The 19,711-nt window shown below is 43.2% G+C and overlaps 1 protein-coding gene and 1 pseudogene across 1 annotated transcript; both read right to left on the bottom strand.

Moving 5' to 3' along the window:
- Positions 1-15,518: 15,518 nt before the first annotated feature.
- LOC110526620 (leukotriene B4 receptor 1-like) lies at positions 15,519-16,911 on the bottom strand. Its single transcript, XM_021607739.3, has one exon. It carries the CDS (start codon positions 16,754-16,756, stop codon positions 15,698-15,700), a length of 1,059 nt encoding a protein of 352 aa, XP_021463414.1. The 5' UTR covers positions 16,757-16,911; the 3' UTR covers positions 15,519-15,697.
- A 559-nt stretch (positions 16,912-17,470) lies between these two features.
- On the bottom strand, positions 17,471-18,701 carry LOC110525051 (leukotriene B4 receptor 1-like; annotated as a pseudogene).
- Between the last annotated feature and the right edge of the window lie 1,010 nt (positions 18,702-19,711).

Genomic DNA, 19,711 nt, shown 5'->3' with positions numbered 1-19,711 from the left:
AGATGAGAGAACACTGTGTTTGCCTTGCAGCATTGCTTTGCACAGGCAGTTGCAATGCATTCTGTGTTCTGTGTGGTGCATAGGTTGGATATATCTATGGTATGCATCAAATTGTATGTGTAGACTTAACAGAAATAGTAGCAAAATGACAATGTTAAACTTTTGTTGAATGCATATCCAGTAAAAATGCTGGATTACATAATGATCAAGTTTGACTGCAGAATTTATTACCCAGCATTGATGCAATGCGATGCAATGCGTCTGTCCATGTTTTTCAAAGAATATAGGAATGTTAGCTTCTCTTGTGCCAAGTTTGAAAGTGAAACTCTGTTGCACCACCTAATACAGAAAATACATGTATGTCCCTGGCTGGTAATGACTAACCATCACCAGGTTTGTCAAGCTCCTATTTATGCTGGCAGCATACCACCCTGCGTACCACTGCTGGCTTTATTTTGAAGCTAAGCAGGGTTGGTACTGGTCAGTCCCTGGATGGGAGACCAAATGCTGCTGGAAGTGGTGTTGGAGGGCCATTAGGAGGCACTCTTTCCTCTGGTCTAAAAAATATCCCAATTCCCCAGTCCAGTGATTGGGGACACTACCCTGTGTAGGGTGCTGTCTTTTGGATGGGACGTTAAACAGGTGTCCTGACTCTCTGAGGTCATTAAAGATCCCATGGCACTTATCGTAAGAGTAGGGTGTTAACCCCGGTGTCCTGGCTAAATTCAGAATCTGACCCTCAAACCATCACGGTCACCTAATAATCCCCAGTTTACAATTGGCTCATTCATCCGCCTCCTCTCCCCTGTAACTATTCCCCAGGTCGTTGCTGTAAATGAGAATGTGTTCTCAGTCAACTTACCTGGTAAAATAATGAATAAATTAAAAAAATAGAATCAAATAATGTATTTGTCACATGCGCCAAATACAACGGGTGTAGAATTTACTGTGAAATCCTTACTAACGAGCCATTTCCCAACAATGCAGAGTTAAAAAGGAAAGAGGTTTTAAGGAAATAGTAACAAGATAAAATAGCAATAATGAGACTGAATACAAGGAGTACCGGTACTGAGTCAATGTGCAGGGGTACGAGGTAGTTGAGGTAGTATGTACAGTTGAAGTCGGAAGTTAACATACAGCAAAGCACCCCGACAACAGGATGCTGCCACCCCTGTGCTTCACGGTTGGGATGGTGTTCTTCAGCTTGCAAGCCTCCCCCTTTTTCCTCCAAACATAACCATGGTCATTATGGCCAAACAGTTGTGTTTTTGTTTCATCAGACCAGAGGACATGTCTCCAAAAGTGCGATCTTTGTCCCCATGTGCAGTTGCAAACCGTAGTCTGTCTTTTTTATGGCGGTTTTGGAGCAGTGGCTTCTTCCTTGCTGAGTAGCCTTTCAGGTTATGTCGATATAGGACTAATTTTACTATGGATATAGATACTTTTGTACCCGTTTCCTCCAGCATCTTAACAAGGTCCCTTGCTGTTGTTCTGGGATTGATTTGCACTTTTCGCACCAAAGTATGTTAATCTCTAGGAGACAGAACGCGTCTTTTTCCTGAGCGGTATGATGGCTGCGTGGTCCCATGGTGTTTATACTTGCGTACTATTGTTTGTACAGATGAATGTGGTACCTTCAGGCGTTTGGAAATTGCTCCCAAGGATGAACCAAACTTGTGGAGGTAAACTTAGTGCATGTAAACTTCTGACCCACTGGAATTGTGATACAGTGAATTCTAAGTTAAATAATCGGTCTGTAAACAATTGTTGGGAAAAAATACTTGTGTCGTGCACAAAGTAGATGTTCTAACCGGCTTGCCAAAACTATAGTTTGTTAACAAGAAATTTGTGTAGTGGTTGAAAAACGAGTTTTAATGATTCCAACCTAAGTATATGTAAACTTCCGACTTCAACTGTACTTGTAGGTAGGGGTAAAAGTGACTAGGCAATCAGGATAGATAATAAACAGTAACAGCAGTAACAGCAGCGTGTGTTTATGTGTGTGGCATCAACGTGTGTGTGTGTGTGTGTGTGTGTGTGTGTGTGCGTGCGTGCGTGCGTGCGTGTGTGTGTGTGTGCGTGCGTGTGTGTGTGAGTGCATGTTGTCTTAAGTAGTCTATGTGTGTTGGTGTGTCAGTGTAGTATATGTAAGTGTGTGGGTAGAGTCCAGTGAGTGTGCACAGAGCCATTGCAATTAAAAACGGTGTCAATGCAAATAGTCAGGGTAGCCATTTGATTAACTGTTCAACATTCTTATGGCTTGGTGGTCGGATCTGTTCAGAGAAACTGGTTGTGTGAGTGACAGCACACCTGTGTGGAAGGACATAAAATAACTCAACGGTATGTCTTGGGAAAATGTCTCATAAAATGCATTGTATTTCCTAAGGCTTATACATACAACATACCAGTGGTGGAAAAAGTACCCAATTGTCATACTTTAAAGTAAACATACCTTAATAGAAAATTAAAATTTCTCTCAAGTAAAAGAGAAAGTGACCCAGTAAAATGCTACTTGAGTAAAAGTCTAAAAGTATTTGGTTTTAAATATACTTAAGTATCAAAAGTAAATGTAATTGCTAAAATATACTTAATTATTGAAAGTAAAAGTAAAGGTATAAATATATTTTTTTAAATCCTTATATTAAGCAAACCAGATGGCACCATTTACTTGTTTTTTTTATTGACGGATAGCCAGGGGCACACTCCAACACTCAGACATAATTTACAAACAAAGCATTTGTGTTTAGTGAGTCCGCCAGATCAGAGGCAATAACTGTGGATGTTCTCTTGATAAGTGTATGAATGTAACGAGTACTTTTGCGTTTCATAGAAAATGTATGGAGTAAAAATAACATTATTTTCTTTAGGAATGTAGTGAAGTAAAATTAAAAGTTGTCAGAAATAGTAAAGTAATGTACAGTTACCCCCCAAAACGACTTAAGTAGTACTTTCAAGTATTTTTACTTAAGTACTTCACACCACTGGAACATACAGTATGATGTGTTGCATGCAATATTTTTCCTAAGGCTTATACATACCTCATAGCTAGGCTACAAGAAAAAAAACTTCTGTACATTCCTACAGGTACTTGTCCAGGCACATGGCACACGTCTGCTGCCTCTTGGGAGCCCTGTGAATTGTTAATCCATGGCCTGGTTCCCAGGATGGTGTGTTTTGTTGCTCTCTAGGCCCATTCCTTCTGTATTTTAGGTAACTATGGGCTGTACACAATACAAAGGAAAGGACTTTTGTCTCATCACCTCTTTTCACCCTATTGTTTCCCCAAGCCTCAGGAGTGGTGGATCCCTTCACATTGAAATTCTTCTGGTGAAGGTCTCTCTCTCTCTCTCTCTCTCTCTCTCTCTCTCTCTCTCTCTCTCTCTCTCTCTCTCTCTCTCTCTCTCTCTCTCTCTCAGCCTCCCTCGCACTGAGTGTATCGCACTGAAACTCAGATGAAAGCTTTTAGGCCCTGCTGTGTCAGAGAAAGTGTGTTTAAGACAGTATGTGGTTGGTGGTTTCCTATATTACAGTGACTGTGATGTATGATGGGACTGTGATTTATGATGTCTCATAAAATACATTATATTTCCTAAGGCCTATGCATACAACATACCAGTGGTGGATGATGGGACTGGGATGTATGATGGTACTGTGATGTATGATGGGACTGTGATGTATGATGGGACTGTGATGTATGATGGGACTGTGATGTATGATGGGACTGTGATGTATGATGGTACTGTGATGTATGATGGGACTGTGATGTATGATGGGACTGTGATGTATGATGGGACTGTCGTGTATGATGGGACTGTGATGTATGATGGGACTGTGATGTATGATGGTACTGTGATGTATGATGGGACTGTGATGTATGATGGGACTGTGATGTATGATGGGACTGTGATGTATGATGGGACTGTGATGTATGATGGGACTGTGATGTATGATGGGACTGTCGTGTATGATGGGACTGTGATGTATGATGGTACTGTGATGTATGATGGGACTGGGATGTATGATGGTACTGTGATGTATGATGGGACTGTGATGTATGATGGGACTGTGATGTATGATGGGACTGTGATGTATGATGGGACTGTGATGTATGATGGGACTGTGATGTATGATGGGACTGTGATGTATGATGTGACTGGGATGTATGATGGGACTGTGATGTATGATGGGACTGTGATGTATGATGGGACTGTGATGTATGATGGTACTGTGATGTATGATGGGACTGTGATGTATGATGGGACTGTGATGTATGATGGGACTGTGATGTATGATGGGACTGTGATGTATGATGGGACTGTGATGTATGATGGGACTGTGATGTATGATGGGTCTGTGATGTATGATGGGTCTGTGATGTATGATGTGACTGTGATGTATGATGGGTCTGTGATGTATGATGGGTCTGTGATGTATGATGGGACTGTGATGTATGATGGGACTGTGATGTATGATGGGACTGTGATGTATGATGGGACTGTGATGTATGATGGTACTGTGATGTATGATGGGACTGTGATGTATGATGGGACTGTGATGTATGATGGGACTGTGATGTATGATGGGACTGTGATGTATGATGGGACTGTGATGTATGATGGGACTGTGATGTATGATGGGTCTGTGATGTATGATGGGACTGTGATGTATGATGTGACTGTGATGTATGATGGGTCTGTGATGTATGATGGGTCTGTGATGTATGATGGGACTGTGATGTATGATGGGACTGTGATGTATGATGGGACTGTGATGTATGATGGGACTGTGATGTATGATGGTACTGTGATGTATGATGGGACTGTGATGTATGATGGGACTGTGATGTATGATGGGACTGTGATGTATGATGGGACTGTGATGTATGATGGGACTGTGATGTATGATGGGACTGTGATGTATGATGGGACTGTGATGTATGATGGGACTGTGATGTATGATGGGACTGTGATGTATGATGGGACTGTGATGTATGATGGGACTGTGATGTATGATGGGACTGTGATGTATTTTTTATTTTTTATTTTATTTTACCTTTATTTAACCAGGTAGGCTAGTTGAGAACAAGTTCTCATTTACAATTGCGACCTGGCCAAGATAAAGCAAAGCAGTTCAACACATACAACGACACAGAGTTACACATGGAGTAAAACAAACATACAGTCAATAATACAGTATAAACAAGTCTATATACGATGTGAGCAAATGAGGTGAGATAAGGGAGGTAAAGGCAAAAAGGCCATGGTGGCAAAGTAAATACAATATAGCAAGTAAAACACTGGAATGGTAGATTTGCAATGGGAGAATGTGCAAAGTAGAAATAAAAATAATGGGGTGCAAAGGAGCAAAATAAATAAATAAAATACAGTAGGGAAAGAGGTAATTGTTTGGGCTAAATTATAGGTGGGCTATGTACAGGTGCAGTAATCTGTGAGCTGCTCTGACAGTTGGTGCTTAAAGCTAGTGAGGGAGATAAGTGTTTCCAGTTTCAGAGATTTTTGTAGTTCGTTCCAGTCATTGGCAGCAGAGAACTGGAAGGAGAGGCGGCCAAAGAAAGAATTGGTTTTGGGGGTGACTAGAGAGATATACCTGCTGGAGCGTGTGCTACAGGTGGGAGATGCAATGGTGACCAGCGAGCTGAGATAAGGGGGGACTTTACCTAGCAGGGTCTTGTAGATGACATGGAGCCAGTGGGTTTGGCGACGAGTATGAAGCGAGGGCCAGCCAACGAGAGCGTACAGGTCGCAATGGTGGGTAGTATATGGGGCTTTGGTGACAAAACGGATTGCACTGTGATAGACTGCATCCAATTTGTTGAGTAGGGTATTGGAGGCTATTTTGTAAATGACATCGCCAAAGTCGAGGATTGGTAGGATGGTCAGTTTTACAAGGGTATGTTTGGCAGCATGAGTGAAGGATGCTTTGTTGCGAAATAGGAAGCCAATTCTAGATTTAACTTTGGGTTGGAGATGTTTGATATGGGTCTGGAAGGAGAGTTTACAGTCTAACCAGACACCTAAGTATTTGTAGTTGTCCACGTATTCTAAGTCAGTGCCGTCCAGAGTAGTAATGTTGGACAGGCGGGTAGGTACAGGTAGCGATCGGTTGAAGAGCATGCATTTAGTTTTACTTGTATTTAAGAGCAATTGGAGGCCACGGAAGGAGAGTTGTATGGCATTGAAGCTTGCCTGGAGGGTTGTTAACACAGTGTCCAAAGAAGGGCCAGAAGTATACAGAATGGTGTCGTCTGCGTAGAGGTGGATCAGAGACTCACCAGCAGCAAGAGCGACCTCATTGATGTATACAGAGAAGAGAGTCGGTCCAAGAATTGAACCCTGTGGCACCCCCATAGAGACTGCCAGCGGTCCGGACAGCAGACCCTCCGATTTGACACACTGAACTCTATCAGAGAAGTAGTTGGTGAACCAGGCGAGGCAATCATTTGAGAAACCAAGGCTGTCGAGTCTGCCGATGAGGATGTGGTGATTGACAGAGTCGAAAGCCTTGGCCAGATCAATGAATACGGCTGCACAGTAATGTTTCTTATCGATGGCGGTTAAGATATCATTTAGGACCTTGAGTGTGGCTGAGGTGCACCCATGACCAGCTCTGAAACCAGATTGCATAGCAGAGAATGTATGGTGAGATTCGAAATGGTCGGTAATCTGTTTGTTGACTTGGCTTTCGAAGACCTTAGAAAGGCATGGTAGGATAGATATAGGTCTGTAGCAGTTTGGGTCAAGAGTGTCACCCCCTTTGAAGAGGGGGATGACCGCAGCTGCTTTCCAATCTTTGGGAATCTCAGATGACACGAAAGAGAGGTTGAACAGGCTAGTAATAGGGGTGGCAACAATTTTGGCAGATAATTTTAGAAAGAAAGGGTCCAGATTGTCTAGCCCGGCTGATTTGTAGGGGTCCAGATTTTGCAGCTCATTCAGAACATCAGCTGAGCAGATTTGGGAGAAGGAGAAATGGGGAAGGCTTGGGCGAGTTGTTGTGGGGGGTGCAGTGCTGTTGACCGGGGTAGGAGTAGCCAGGTGGAAAGCATGGCCAGCCGTAGAAAAATGCTTATTGAAATTCTCAATTATGGTGGATTTATCAGTGGTGACAGTGTTTCCTATCTTCAGTGCAGTGGGCAGCTGGGAGGAGGTGTTCTTATTCTCCATGGACTTTACAGTGTCCCAGAACTTTTTTGAGTTAGTGTTGCAGGAAGCAAATTTCTGCTTGAAAAAGCTAGCCTTGGCTTTTCTAACTGCCTGTGTATAATGGTTTCTAGCTTCCCTGAACAGCTGCATATCACGGGGGCTGTTCGATGCTAATGCAGAACGCCATAGGATGTTTTTGTGTTGGTTAAGGGCAGTCAGGTCTGGGGAGAACCAAGGGCTATCTATATCTGTTCCTGGTTCTACATTTCTTGAATGGGGCATGTTTATTTAAGATGGTTAGGAAGGCATTTGAAAAAAATATCCAGGCATCCTCTACTGACGGGATGAGATCGATATCCTTCCAGGATACCCCGGCCAGGTCGATTAGAAAGGCCTGCTCGCTGAAGTGTTTCAGGGAGCGTTTTACAGTGATGAGTGGAGGTCGTTTGACCGCTGACCCATTACGGATGCAGGCAATGAGGCAGTGATCGCTGAGATCTTGGTTGAAAACAGCAGAGGTGTATTTAGAGGGCAAGTTGGTTAGGATGATATCTATGAGGGTGCCCGTGTTTAAGGCTTTGGGGAGGTACCTGGTAGGTTCATTGATAATTTGTGTGAGGTTGAGGGCATCAAGTTTAGATTGTAGGATGGCTGGGGTGTTAAGCATGTTCCAGTTTAGGTCGCCTAGCAGCACAAGCTCTGAAGATAGATGGGGGGCAATCAGTTCACATATGGTGTCCAGAGCACAGCTGGGGGCAGAGGGTGGTCTATAGCAGGCGGCAACGGTGAGAGACTTGTTTTTAGAGAAAGGTGGATTTTTAAAAGTAGAAGTTCAAATTGTTTGGGTACAGACCTGGATAGTAGGACAGAACTCTGCAGGCTATCTTTGCAGTAGATTGCAACACCGCCCCCTTTGGCAGTTCTATCTTGTCTGAAAATGTTGTAGTTTGGAATTAAAATGTCTGAATTTTTGGTGGTCTTCCTAAGCCAGGATTCAGACACAGCTAGAACATCCGGGTTGGCAGAGTGTGCTAAAGCAGTGAATAGAACAAACTTAGGGAGGAGGCTTCTAATGTTAACATGCATGAAACCAAGGCTATTACGGTTACAAAAGTCGTCAAAAGAGAGCGCCTGGGGAATAGGAGTGGAGCTAGGCACTGCAGGGCCTGGATTCACCTCTTCATCGCCAGAGGAGCAGAGTAGGAGTAGAATAAGGGTGCGGCTAAAAGCAATAAGAATTGGTTGTTTAGAACGTCTGGAACAGAGAGTAAAAGGAGGTTTCTGGGGGCGATAAAATAGCATCAAGGTATAATGTACAGACAAAGGTAAGGTAGGATGTGAATACAGTGGAGGTAAACCTAGGTATTGAGTGATGAAGAGAGAGATATTGTCTCTAGAAACATAATTGAAACCAGGAGATGTCATTGCATGTGTGGGTGGTGGAACTAATAGGTTGGATAAGGTATAATGAGCAGGACTAGAGGCTCTACAGTGAAATAAGCCAATAAACACTAACCAGAACAGCAATGGACAAGGCATATTGACATTAAGGAGAGGCATGCTCAGTCGAGTGATCAAAAGGGTCCAGTGAGTGGAGAGGTTGGTTGGGGGTCACGGCGATTTAGACAGCTAAATCGGTAGCAAGCTAGCATAGGAGCAAGCTAGCATAGAATGGAGGTCTGTTATTAGCCAACTCTTGCGTTCCGTCAGTAGATTAGTGGGTTTCCGTGTGGTAGAGGGGATGAATCCAAATCACACAACAACAACAAAAATAAAAACAATAGATATAGTTATAGAGGCCCAAGAAGAAAAAAAAAAAAATTAATTAAAATAAAATAAAAATTGTCCGATTGTCTATTCAGATAGCAGCCGATAAGATAGCCAACGGCTAGCAGGCCGCAGATGGGCGCCCAGGCAACGTTGCGCCGGAGGAGCCAGCCGGACAATTCCCTCGGGTAGACAATGTCGGCAGTCCAACTGTGAAGGCCCGGTGGGGCTCCGCGTAGGCAGCAAAACGGGTCCGGATAGGTGACTGCAGCCCAGGAGTGATTGATGAAACTCTTCAGCTGGCTAGCTCCGGAACAATTGATGTTAGCTCCGGAATCGACGAAAGCCGATAGTCACACGGATAGCAGCTAGCTAGCTGTGAGATCCAGGTATGGATGTCCAGAGCCAGCGGCCGAAATCCGGTATGTTCCGTTCCGAGCCGCGCTGCGCTGCACCGCGCCGTACAAAACTGCCGATAGATTCTCGAGCCAAAGGACAGCCGATGACCACAAACCGTGGTTAGCTGAGTACTAACGATTAGCCAGTAAATAAGCTAACTAGCTTCTGAACCAGCTTCAGAGTAGCTTCTGGACCAGCTTCTGGCTAGCTCCCGGCTAGCTTCTGGCTAATTTCTGGCTAGCCTCTCGGAAGATTACAGATCTGAGGTAAATAATACTTTTTTATATAAATATAAATTGGTGAAGCAGATTGCAGGAGAGTGTTCTGAAGATGAGTTTTTGGAAAATTAAACATGTATGTGAAAAAAAAAAGTTGTAAATATATCTATATATTTATATACACGACAGGACGAGGACAAAAATACGTCTGAACTGCTATGCCATCTTGGGATGATCTGATGTATGATGTGACTGTGATGTATGATGTGACTGATGTATGATGGGACTGTGATGTATGATGGGACTGTGATGTATGATGGGACTGTCGTGTATGATGGGACTGTGATGTATGATGGGACTGTGATGTATGATGTGACTGTGATGTATGATGGGACTGTGATGTATGATGGGACTGTGATGTATGATGTGACTGTGATGTATGATGGGACTGTCGTGTATGATGGGACTGTGATGTATGATGGGACTGTGATGTATGATGGGACTGTGATGTATGATGGGTCTGTGATGTATGATGGGACTGTGAAGTATGATGGGACTGTGATGTATGATGGGACTGTCGTGTATGATGGGACTGTGATGTATGATGGGACTGTGATGTATGATGGGACTGTGATGTATGATGGGACTGTGATGTATGATGTGACTGTGATGTATGATGGGACTGTGATGTATGATGGGACTGTCATGTATAATGGGACTGTGATGTATGAAGGGACTGTCAGGTATAATGGGACTGTGATGTATGATGGGACTGTGATGCATGATGGGACTGGCATCTATTTCCCACTTGTTTTTATCTACACATAACAGGAATTGCCATATAAGGTAGTCGGTTTCTATGTTTTGTGTTTCCTTCAGTGAGTGTTAATGGTGAGAAACTTCAATTCTGAATGAACTTGTCCTTTCTCTCAAGACTAGAGAGACAATCCTACTCTGGCAAGCTGTGACTTATGGTTTACATGTGTTTGACACTCTGCTAACTTTTTCTCACTCACTGACGGTTGTTTCCTCATTTTGCACCACACGTTCAGAGCTTGGCAGAGTCCTCTTGCTGATGTGCACTGCACATATAACTCACGTCACACCATTTACCCACTGTAATTTCCCATAATTACATTGTCACACCAATAACTGGGACTCACAGAAAGTCAAAGAGGAGATGATAATCAGTGTCAAACCTGTTTACACCTCATTTTCAGTGTGCAGTTGAATGTAGCCTATTACACTCTATGCAAGAAACATCAGTGAAGCAAGACATGAGCCAAGGCCATTGGTTAGTTGACAGTCATATGATGTAGGTAAGCCTCAGGCTGTTTCGGCCTCTGTCAGTGTGACACAAGTGGATTTTAGTCAGCAGGCCCAGGCCCCAGAGCAGTGATGAAGACCAGAAGTGAAACTGTGAACTCCACAGGAGCCACAGGCTCATCCTCACATAGACTGACCAGGCTGGCTGAAACATTCACATTGATTGGTTAGGCTTAGGTTCAGACAAGACAGGAGCACCTGCTGGGGCAGCAGCCAGCACCACCACACCCACAGCTGTGATTACTGGAGACAGTGTCACAGTATAATTTTTCACAAATATACAGAGGGTAAAGGAGATCACCGCACCCCTTACATTAATATTGTACATACTACAGGAGCAGGTGAAAAACAATTTAGGCAGTGTTGTCCTGTAATTGGGTTGTGTTGACACAAGCTGCCCTGCCCAGCCCTGGAGTAGTCTCCTGCAGTAATTCTTCCATTCAGTGTGTGTGCGTGTGTGTGTGCGTGTGTCTGAGTGACAGCGTGACACATTGAATAGAGCCAAGCTTACTGGAGCAGGATGAGACAGAGCCCCGTCTGACTCCCAGCCAAACGCTGTGTGACTCACTCCTTCAGAAGAATACATGCAGAGACACTGTGGAGCCTCTTGACGGTCAACACAGATATAAAGCTAATCACATCTTACCTAATATATAGTGAAATTACACCTTAGCGTACATCTTTTAGGCGGGTTCATTTCCAGTTGATTGAAAAGTTATGTAGAAACTGTGTTATTAAATGGAGAGAGAGGACAATGACTTGTGAATGTGTCAGAATTCCACAGTCATTGGAAAATAGGTACACTGCCACCTATTGGACTATAAGGACTGATGGATCATCATTTACAATCAATAGTATGATATTGATGAAAATAAAATGTATCCTATTTGAATAAAATGTTTAACTAGATTTAGCTGACATAGGAAACCCCCTAGCCCAACAAAAACAATGTAGTTTTCTCTCCAATATGACTGTGCCAAAGAGTAGTACACAATTCCTCATTTCGTCAATGGTCAAAGGGGACACAAGGCAGGTTTTCATGTTGCAATCTCCGTAGATGAGAGGGAAGTTGAAAGCATGACTCGTGCTGTCGCTGAACAGATGTTTTGTGTAGACCGGAACAACAGAACTAGAGAATTTATACTTTCTGACTGAAAAAACATTTTTGTAACACTTTTAATTAAAGCGATAAGGCACAAGGAGGTGTGGTATATGGTGAATATACCACGGCTAAGGGCTGTTCTTAAGCACGGCGCTTTGTGGAGTGCCTGGACACAGCCCTAAACCGTAGTATATTGGCCATATACCACAAACCCCCGAGGTGCCGTATTGTTATTATAAACTGATTACCAACGTAATTAGAGCAGTAAAAATAGATGTTTTGTCATACCTGTGGTATACGATCTGATATACCATGGCTGTCAGCCAATCAGCAATCAGGGCTTGAACCATCCCAGTTAAAAATGGTCTTTGAAACACTTTCAACACATTTTTTTAAGTGATATTTTTTTTAATAAGTATTATTTTATTTAATAAATGCATAAAGGACTCCTGAGTGGTGCAGCGGTCTAAGGCACTGCATCTCAGTGCAAGAGGTGTCACTACAGTCCCTGGTTTGAATCCAGGCTGTATCACATCCGGCCATGATTGGGAGTCCCATAGGGCGGCGCACAATTGGCCAAGCGTCGTCCGGGGTAGGCCGTCATTATAAATAAGAATTTGTTCTTAACTGACTTACCTAGTTAAATAAAGGTTAAATAAAATATATAAATAAATATGGCATGGGGTACATACACGTGTTCATTGACTTCAACTATAACAATGAAATGATCAGTATGAAGACAGTTGGAAAGCTCAGTATGACAGGAAGAGGCTGATATCTGTGGTTGCCGTTATCATTAAGGCTAAAGCTGTGGGTGAAATATATTCTATCCAGATCAGGAGGGTCTAAAATAAATGTATTGAGGCAAGGCCTCAAGATAAGCAGCTGAATACATACAGTACACTCAGTCATTATACTCGTATCATATAGCTTCAGACAAACGTATACAGTGACACTATGTTATTTTTTTCTATGAAGCTCTTTCTTCTGTGGCACATGGAATATAAAAACATTTGAGCATGAAATGAGCATTATACCACAACCGAAAAATGTGTCTAACACAGTGGGGCCTACATAGAAAAATGTGTCTAACACAGTGGGGCCTACATAGAAAAATGTGTCTAACACAGTGGGACCTACATAGAAAAATGTGTCTAACACAGTGGGGCCTACATAGAAAAATGTGTCTAACACAGTGGGACCTACATAGAAAATGTGTCTAACACAGTGGGGCCTACATAGAAAAATGTGTCTAACACAGTGGGGCCTACATAGAAAAATGTGTCTAACACAGTGGGGCCTACATAGAAAAATGTGTCTAACACAGTGGGGCCTACATAGAAAAATGTGTCTAACACAGTGGGGCCTACATAGAAAAATGTGTCTAACACAGTGGGGCCTACATAGAAAAATGTGTCTAACACAGTGGGGCCTACATAGAAAAATGTGTCTAACACAGTGGGGCCTACATAGAAAAATGTGTCTAACACAGTGGGACCTACATAGAAAAATGTGTCTAACACAGTGGGGCCTACATAGAAAAATGTGTCTAACACAGTGGGACCTACATAGAAAATGTGTCTAACACAGTGGGGCCTACATAGAAAAATGTGTCTAACACAGTGGGGCCTACATAGAAAAATGTGTCTAACACAGTGGGGCCTACATAGAAAAATGTGTCTAACACAGTGGGGCCTACATAGAAAAATGTGTCTAACACAGTGGGGCCTACATAGAAAAATGTGTCTAACACAGTGGGGCCTACATAGAAAAATGTGTCTAACACAGTGGGGCCTACATAGAAAAATGTGTCTAACACAGTGGGGCCTACATAGAAAAATGTGTCTAACACAGTGAGACCTACATAGAAAAATGTATCTAACACAGTGGGGCCTACATAGAAAAATGTGTCTAACACAGTGAGACCTACATAGAAAAATGTGTCTAACACAGTGGGGCCTACATAGAAAAATGTGTCTAACACAGTGAGACCTACATAGAAAAATGTGTCTAACACAGTGGGGCCTACATAGAAAAATGTGTCTAACACAGTGGGGCCTACATAGAAAAATGTGTCTAACACAGTGAGACCTACATAGAAAAATGTGTCTAACACAGTGAGACCTACATAGAAAAATGTGTCTAACACAGTGGGGCCTACATAGAAAAATGTGTCTAACACAGTGAGACCTACATAGAAAAATGTGTCTAACACAGTGGGGCCTACATAGAAAAATGTGTCTAACACAGTGAGACCTACATAGAAAAATGTGTCTAACACAGTGAGACCTACATAGAAAAATGTGTCTAACACAGTGAGACCTACATAGAAAAATGTGTCTAACACAGTGGGGCCTACATAGAAAAATGTGTCTAACACAGTGGGGCCTACATAGAAAAATGTGTCTAACACAGTGAGACCTACATAGAAAAATGTGTCTAACACAGTGGGGCCTACATAGAAAAATGTGTCTAACACAGTGGGGCCTACATAGAAAAATGTGTCTAACACAGTGGGGCCTACATAGAAAAATGTGTCTAACACAGTGAGACCTACATAGAAAAATGTGTCTAACACAGTGAGACCTACATAGAAAAATGTGTCTAACACAGTGGGGCCTACATAGAAAAATGTGTCTAACACAGTGGGGCCTACATAGAAAAATGTGTCTAACACAGTGAGACCTACATAGAAAAATGTGTCTAACACAGTGGGGCCTACATAGAAAATGTGTCTAACACAGTGGGACCTACATAGAAAAATGTGTCTAACACAGTGAGACCTACATAGAAAAATGTGTCTAACACAGTGGGGCCTACATAGAAAAATGTGTCTAACACAGTGGGGCCTACATAGAAAAATGTGTCTAACACAGTGGGGCCTACATAGAAAAATGTGTCTAACACAGTGGGGCCTACATAGAAAAATGTGTCTAACACAGTGGGGCCTACATAGAAAAATGTGTCTAACACAGTGGGGCCTACATAGAAAAATGTGTCTAACACAGTGGGGCCTACATAGAAAAATGTGTCTAACACAGTGGGGCCTACATAGAAAAATGTGTCTAACACAGTGGGGCCTACATAGAAAAATGTGTCTAACACAGTGGGGCCTACATAGAAAAATGTGTCTAACACAGTGGGACCTACATAGAAAATGTGTCTAACACAGTGGGGCCTACATAGAAAAATGTGTCTAACACAGTGGGGCCTACATAGAAAAATGTGTCTAACACAGTGGGGCCTACATAGAAAAATGTGTCTAACACAGTGGGGCCTACATAGAAAAATGTGTCTAACACAGTGGGGCCTACATAGAAAAATGTGTCTAACACAGTGGGGCCTACATAGAAAAATGTGTCTAACACAGTGGGGCCTACATAGAAAAATGTGTCTAACACAGTGGGGCCTACATAGAAAAATGTGGCTAACACAGTGGGGCCTACATAGAAAAATGTGTCTAACACAGTGGGGCCTACATAGAAAAATGTGTATATGTTAAAAAGTATTTCAAATGTTAATTCAAATTCACTACAGGTAAAATGATATACAGAACCTATTTTAATGTTTTTATATGCATTATGTTTGACATAGACATTACTAACAATTGCTATTCTACATTTTAAGTTAATTAACATATAGAAACAATGTGACAAATCAAACTTTGTAATTTACACACAAAACTCTTTATCAAAAACATGTGATAAACATCATTTTCAATCTCAGGAAGAAACATTTTCACATACATTTATAAGTACATCCATTTGTTCCTTAGGCTCTGTGACACACTGGGAGCTGTGGCTCTGTGTCTGAGAGATGCTTGGTCTCTTGGTCACAAAGAACAGTTCTTTAGTCCCCTCTCCAGGAGCTGTGCTTGAGATGTGCCAGAACAATTTCTGAATGCCTGTCTCCCTCAGAGAACTCCGGAACGTACGTGCCACAAACACATAGAGCAAAGGGTTGACCGAACTACTGATGAACACGAGCGCTCCAGCAATGAAAGTCATGGTGGTTCTGACGCTCTCTATACGCGCTGCGGCCTCTCGGTGGGACCCCTTGATGGTGAGGATGACGAGGGAGAGCACGTTGCCGACGTGGTGAGGGGTCCAGCATAATGCGAACACCACTACCATGCTTGCAATCAACCCCATGGACTTACGCTTGGACTTAAAGGTCATCTGTGCGATGCGGCTGTAGAGACAGCTGTAGCAGACCACAAGAATGCAAAAGGGGACAGCAAAGCCCACCAGCGTCTCCAGTAGAACACACACTGCCTCCTGGCCGTCTGAGGTGTAGTCCCTGTACAGGCAATGCTCCTCCCCAGGGTCCCCCTCCACCACCTGGGTGGGAAAGACCGGGGTGCTGAATAGGAACGCAGCAGCCCACAGAACAAGAAGAACTTTATTCAAGGCCTTCTTCCTCCTCCAGCCGGCTGAGGCAAAGGGGTGTCGGACAGCGACAAAGCGCTCAACGCTCATGAGGGTGATGAGGAAGACGCTGCTGTACATGCAGGTGTTGATGACGTACACCATGGCCTTACAGGATGCCTCCCCGAACACCCAGGAGCGGGCCAGGGAGTAGATCCACAGGGGCAGGGTGATGAGCACCAGCAGGTCTGCAGCAGCCAGGTGGAGGATGAGCACCACGGTGTGGGAGCGCTGCTGGACGTGCCTCAGGATGGTCCAGATCACCAGCAGGTTCCCTGGGACCCCCACCAGGAACGACAGGCCCAGGATCACACAGGCCACCACTGTCCCGCCAGGAAACTCATCAGGAGCCATGGTAGACTCTGAAGCTGAAGACAGCTGATGATCGAACGGTTCTGGTTGATGCTGCCGATCGCCTTGCCTCACCTCGCTTTACGTGCCTTCTATCTGGTGTACATACTCAGACAGAAAAAAAGTGCTGCACCAGCAAGCTTTCACTTCCCTTTAACTTTGCTGAGGAGAACAGGAAAGAGGTTGGTTTTTCACAGAGCCATCACTCTGTGAGAGACATAGCACTGAGTCATCCAGTGGGTCCTTATTGTGGCACTGTCTGGAAAAATATATATTCTGAGCTATTTTAAGAGTTCAAACAATTGTATTGACCACAAATGACTTTTATTGAAGTCATATGAGCTTGAGATCAGATTATATGTTTTTATTGTGATCAAATAGAGTAAGGCAGTGTGTTATTTTATGTAACATGAATTTCAAGACAAAATAAAGGTTAAATAAAATAAATCAAATAATATTCAAGGAATTGTAACATGACCATGAATAAATGTTATTTAGATTATACCACTTTATGAGAAAATGCAATCTCTTTATTGTGTTGAAATAGTCACAATTGAATTACTTGTGTGAGCTTTTCTCACCGTATATCACAAGGACCACAACAATATCTACATTTTGTACCATGATCATAAAAATACAACTGTTAATCAAACTTCTAGATTCTAGACATATTTATTTCTCATCAATGCTGACATCTGAATCAATGATCAGGTCACAGTTTTCATTTGACATTTTAGTCATTTAGCAGGCGCTCTTATCCAGAACGACTTATCCAGAATGCTCTTATCCAGCGCCACCATCTCTGTAGTCCTACACGGTAGTTATGTCTGTGGTATTGTTGCAGTCTGGCCTTACTGAGGACATTGTGTTTTCCAATCCTATTGTGTTGCCAGATCCTATTGTGTTGCCAGATCCCCTTAGCTTGGAGGAGGTGTGTGAGAAGAGTTCCTGGAACAGCCTGATCATGCGGGACTCCTGGAGACTGCCCTGAAAGTTCCTTGCAGCGAAGGAATAGAACACAGGGTTCACAGAGCTACTAATGAAGGCCAGCACTCCAGAGATAAACACTATTGCAGTCTGGGCCACTGAAACAGGCACAACATCATCTGGATCCTCTGTCAGGATGCTGACTAGGTCTACAGTGTTGAGGACATGGTGAGGAAGCCAGCAGAGAACGAAGGCTACCACCACACACACTACTGATCAGAACTGTCGACTTCTGTTTGCTGCTGCCGAAATGCATTGTCCTCATGTGTGTTGCTACTAGACAGGAACAGACAGCCAGGGTGGAGAAGGGGACCACGAAGCCCACCAAGGTCTCCAGGCATAAGAACACCACCTCTTGGGCCACTGAGCTGTACTCCCTGAAAAGACACTGCTCAGTCCCATCGATCTCATTGATGGAGCGGGTAAGAATGGATGGGATCCCTAAAAGGAAAGCCAGAACCCAGAGTCCATAATGGCCTTGGTCTTCCAACGCAACATCTTGAACGGGTACCGGATGACAAGGAAGCGCTCAACGCTCATGAGGGTGATGAGGAAGACGCTGCTGTACATGCAGGTGTTGATGACGTACACCATGGCCTTACAGGATGTCTCCCCAAACACCCAGGAGCGGGCCAGGGAGGGAGTAGATCCACAGGGGCAGGGTGATGAGCACCAGCAGGTCTGCAGCAGCCAGGTGGAGGATGAGCACCACGGTGTGGGAGCGCTGCTGGACGTGCCTGAGGATGGTCCAGATCACCAGCAGGTTCCCCGGGACCCCCACCAGGAACGACAGGCCCAGGATCACACAGACTACTGATCGCCCTATGGTTGATGTTTCATTAAACAATGCATCATCATCGTCTGAGATGGAGGAGCCCGAGCTCTTCATTTTGCACTGCAGTCAACTGCTGTTTCCTAAGAAATAATGATTTTGTCTGGGGAGTACTTCCTTATATCACCCTTGGCCTCAAAAGCAGTAACGGTCACTTTACTTCTGTAATAAAACAAACAAGGGTTTCTGTCTGAGTGTGACAGTAATGTGGTTAGCTAGACGTGACAAAGAAAAATGAAAAGGTTGTTAAATATTTGATGTATTTTGTATTGTATTTATTTTTTACAGTAGATGATGTATGCCTTCCCCATTACAGTTTATACAATAATAATTTTTTGTGCGTGAGTGCATTGTGTTGGGCGCATTTTACATTGATCCCCCCTCCACCCCTCCCCCTTTTTTTGCACGCAAGCATGCACACACACACACACACACACACACACATGCATATTGACACCACACACACACACACACTACATACGCTCACACAAAACACACACATGCATATTGACACCACACACTCACATATAGACACACTTTCACACTTTTTCACTCTTCACATGCACTGTTGCTACTCTGTTTATTATCTTTCCTGATTGCCTAGTAATTTTTACCCCTACCTACATGTACATATTACCTCAACAACCTTGTACCCCTGCACATTGACTCGGTACCGGTACTCCTTGTATATACTGTAGCCTCGTTATTGTTAATTTATTGTGTTAACATTTTTGCTAAAGAAAAATAGTTTCTTACTTTTTAACTCTGCATTGTTGCAAGTGAGCATTTCACGGTAAAGTCTACACCTGTTGTATTTGGCGCATGTGAAAAATAGCATTTTATTTGACATAGGGTTGACTCTTTTCATTGTTATTATTGATTACTCTACTGCATTGTTGGGGAAGCTAGTGCATAAGCATTTGACTGCAGCTTTTATACCTGCTGTAAACAGGGTTTGTCATGAATTAATTCAACAAATGTATTAGATTTTATGGATGGGTAGGTTACGTTCTGAATGTAATCTATTACAAACTAGTAATCAGTAATGTAACTAGGATAACACAAACGCAGTAACATAATCTGATTACTTCCACAGTTACCAACCTGTCCAAAACTGTAATCCTAGTTACATTACTTTT

This window comes from Oncorhynchus mykiss, chromosome 6 (assembly GCF_057628025.1).
Source record: "Oncorhynchus mykiss isolate SJ-2025 chromosome 6, ASM5762802v1, whole genome shotgun sequence".
Taxonomy (NCBI): domain Eukaryota; kingdom Metazoa; phylum Chordata; class Actinopteri; order Salmoniformes; family Salmonidae; genus Oncorhynchus; species Oncorhynchus mykiss.
Note: the sequence above shows the minus strand (reverse complement) of the source record. Positions and strands in the feature narration are given on the sequence as shown.

Coding starts and splice junctions, on each gene's coding strand:
- LOC110526620 (XM_021607739.3), bottom strand. CDS start 16,756: ATGGCTCCTGATGAGTTTCCTGGCGGGACAGTGGTGGCCTGTGTGATC.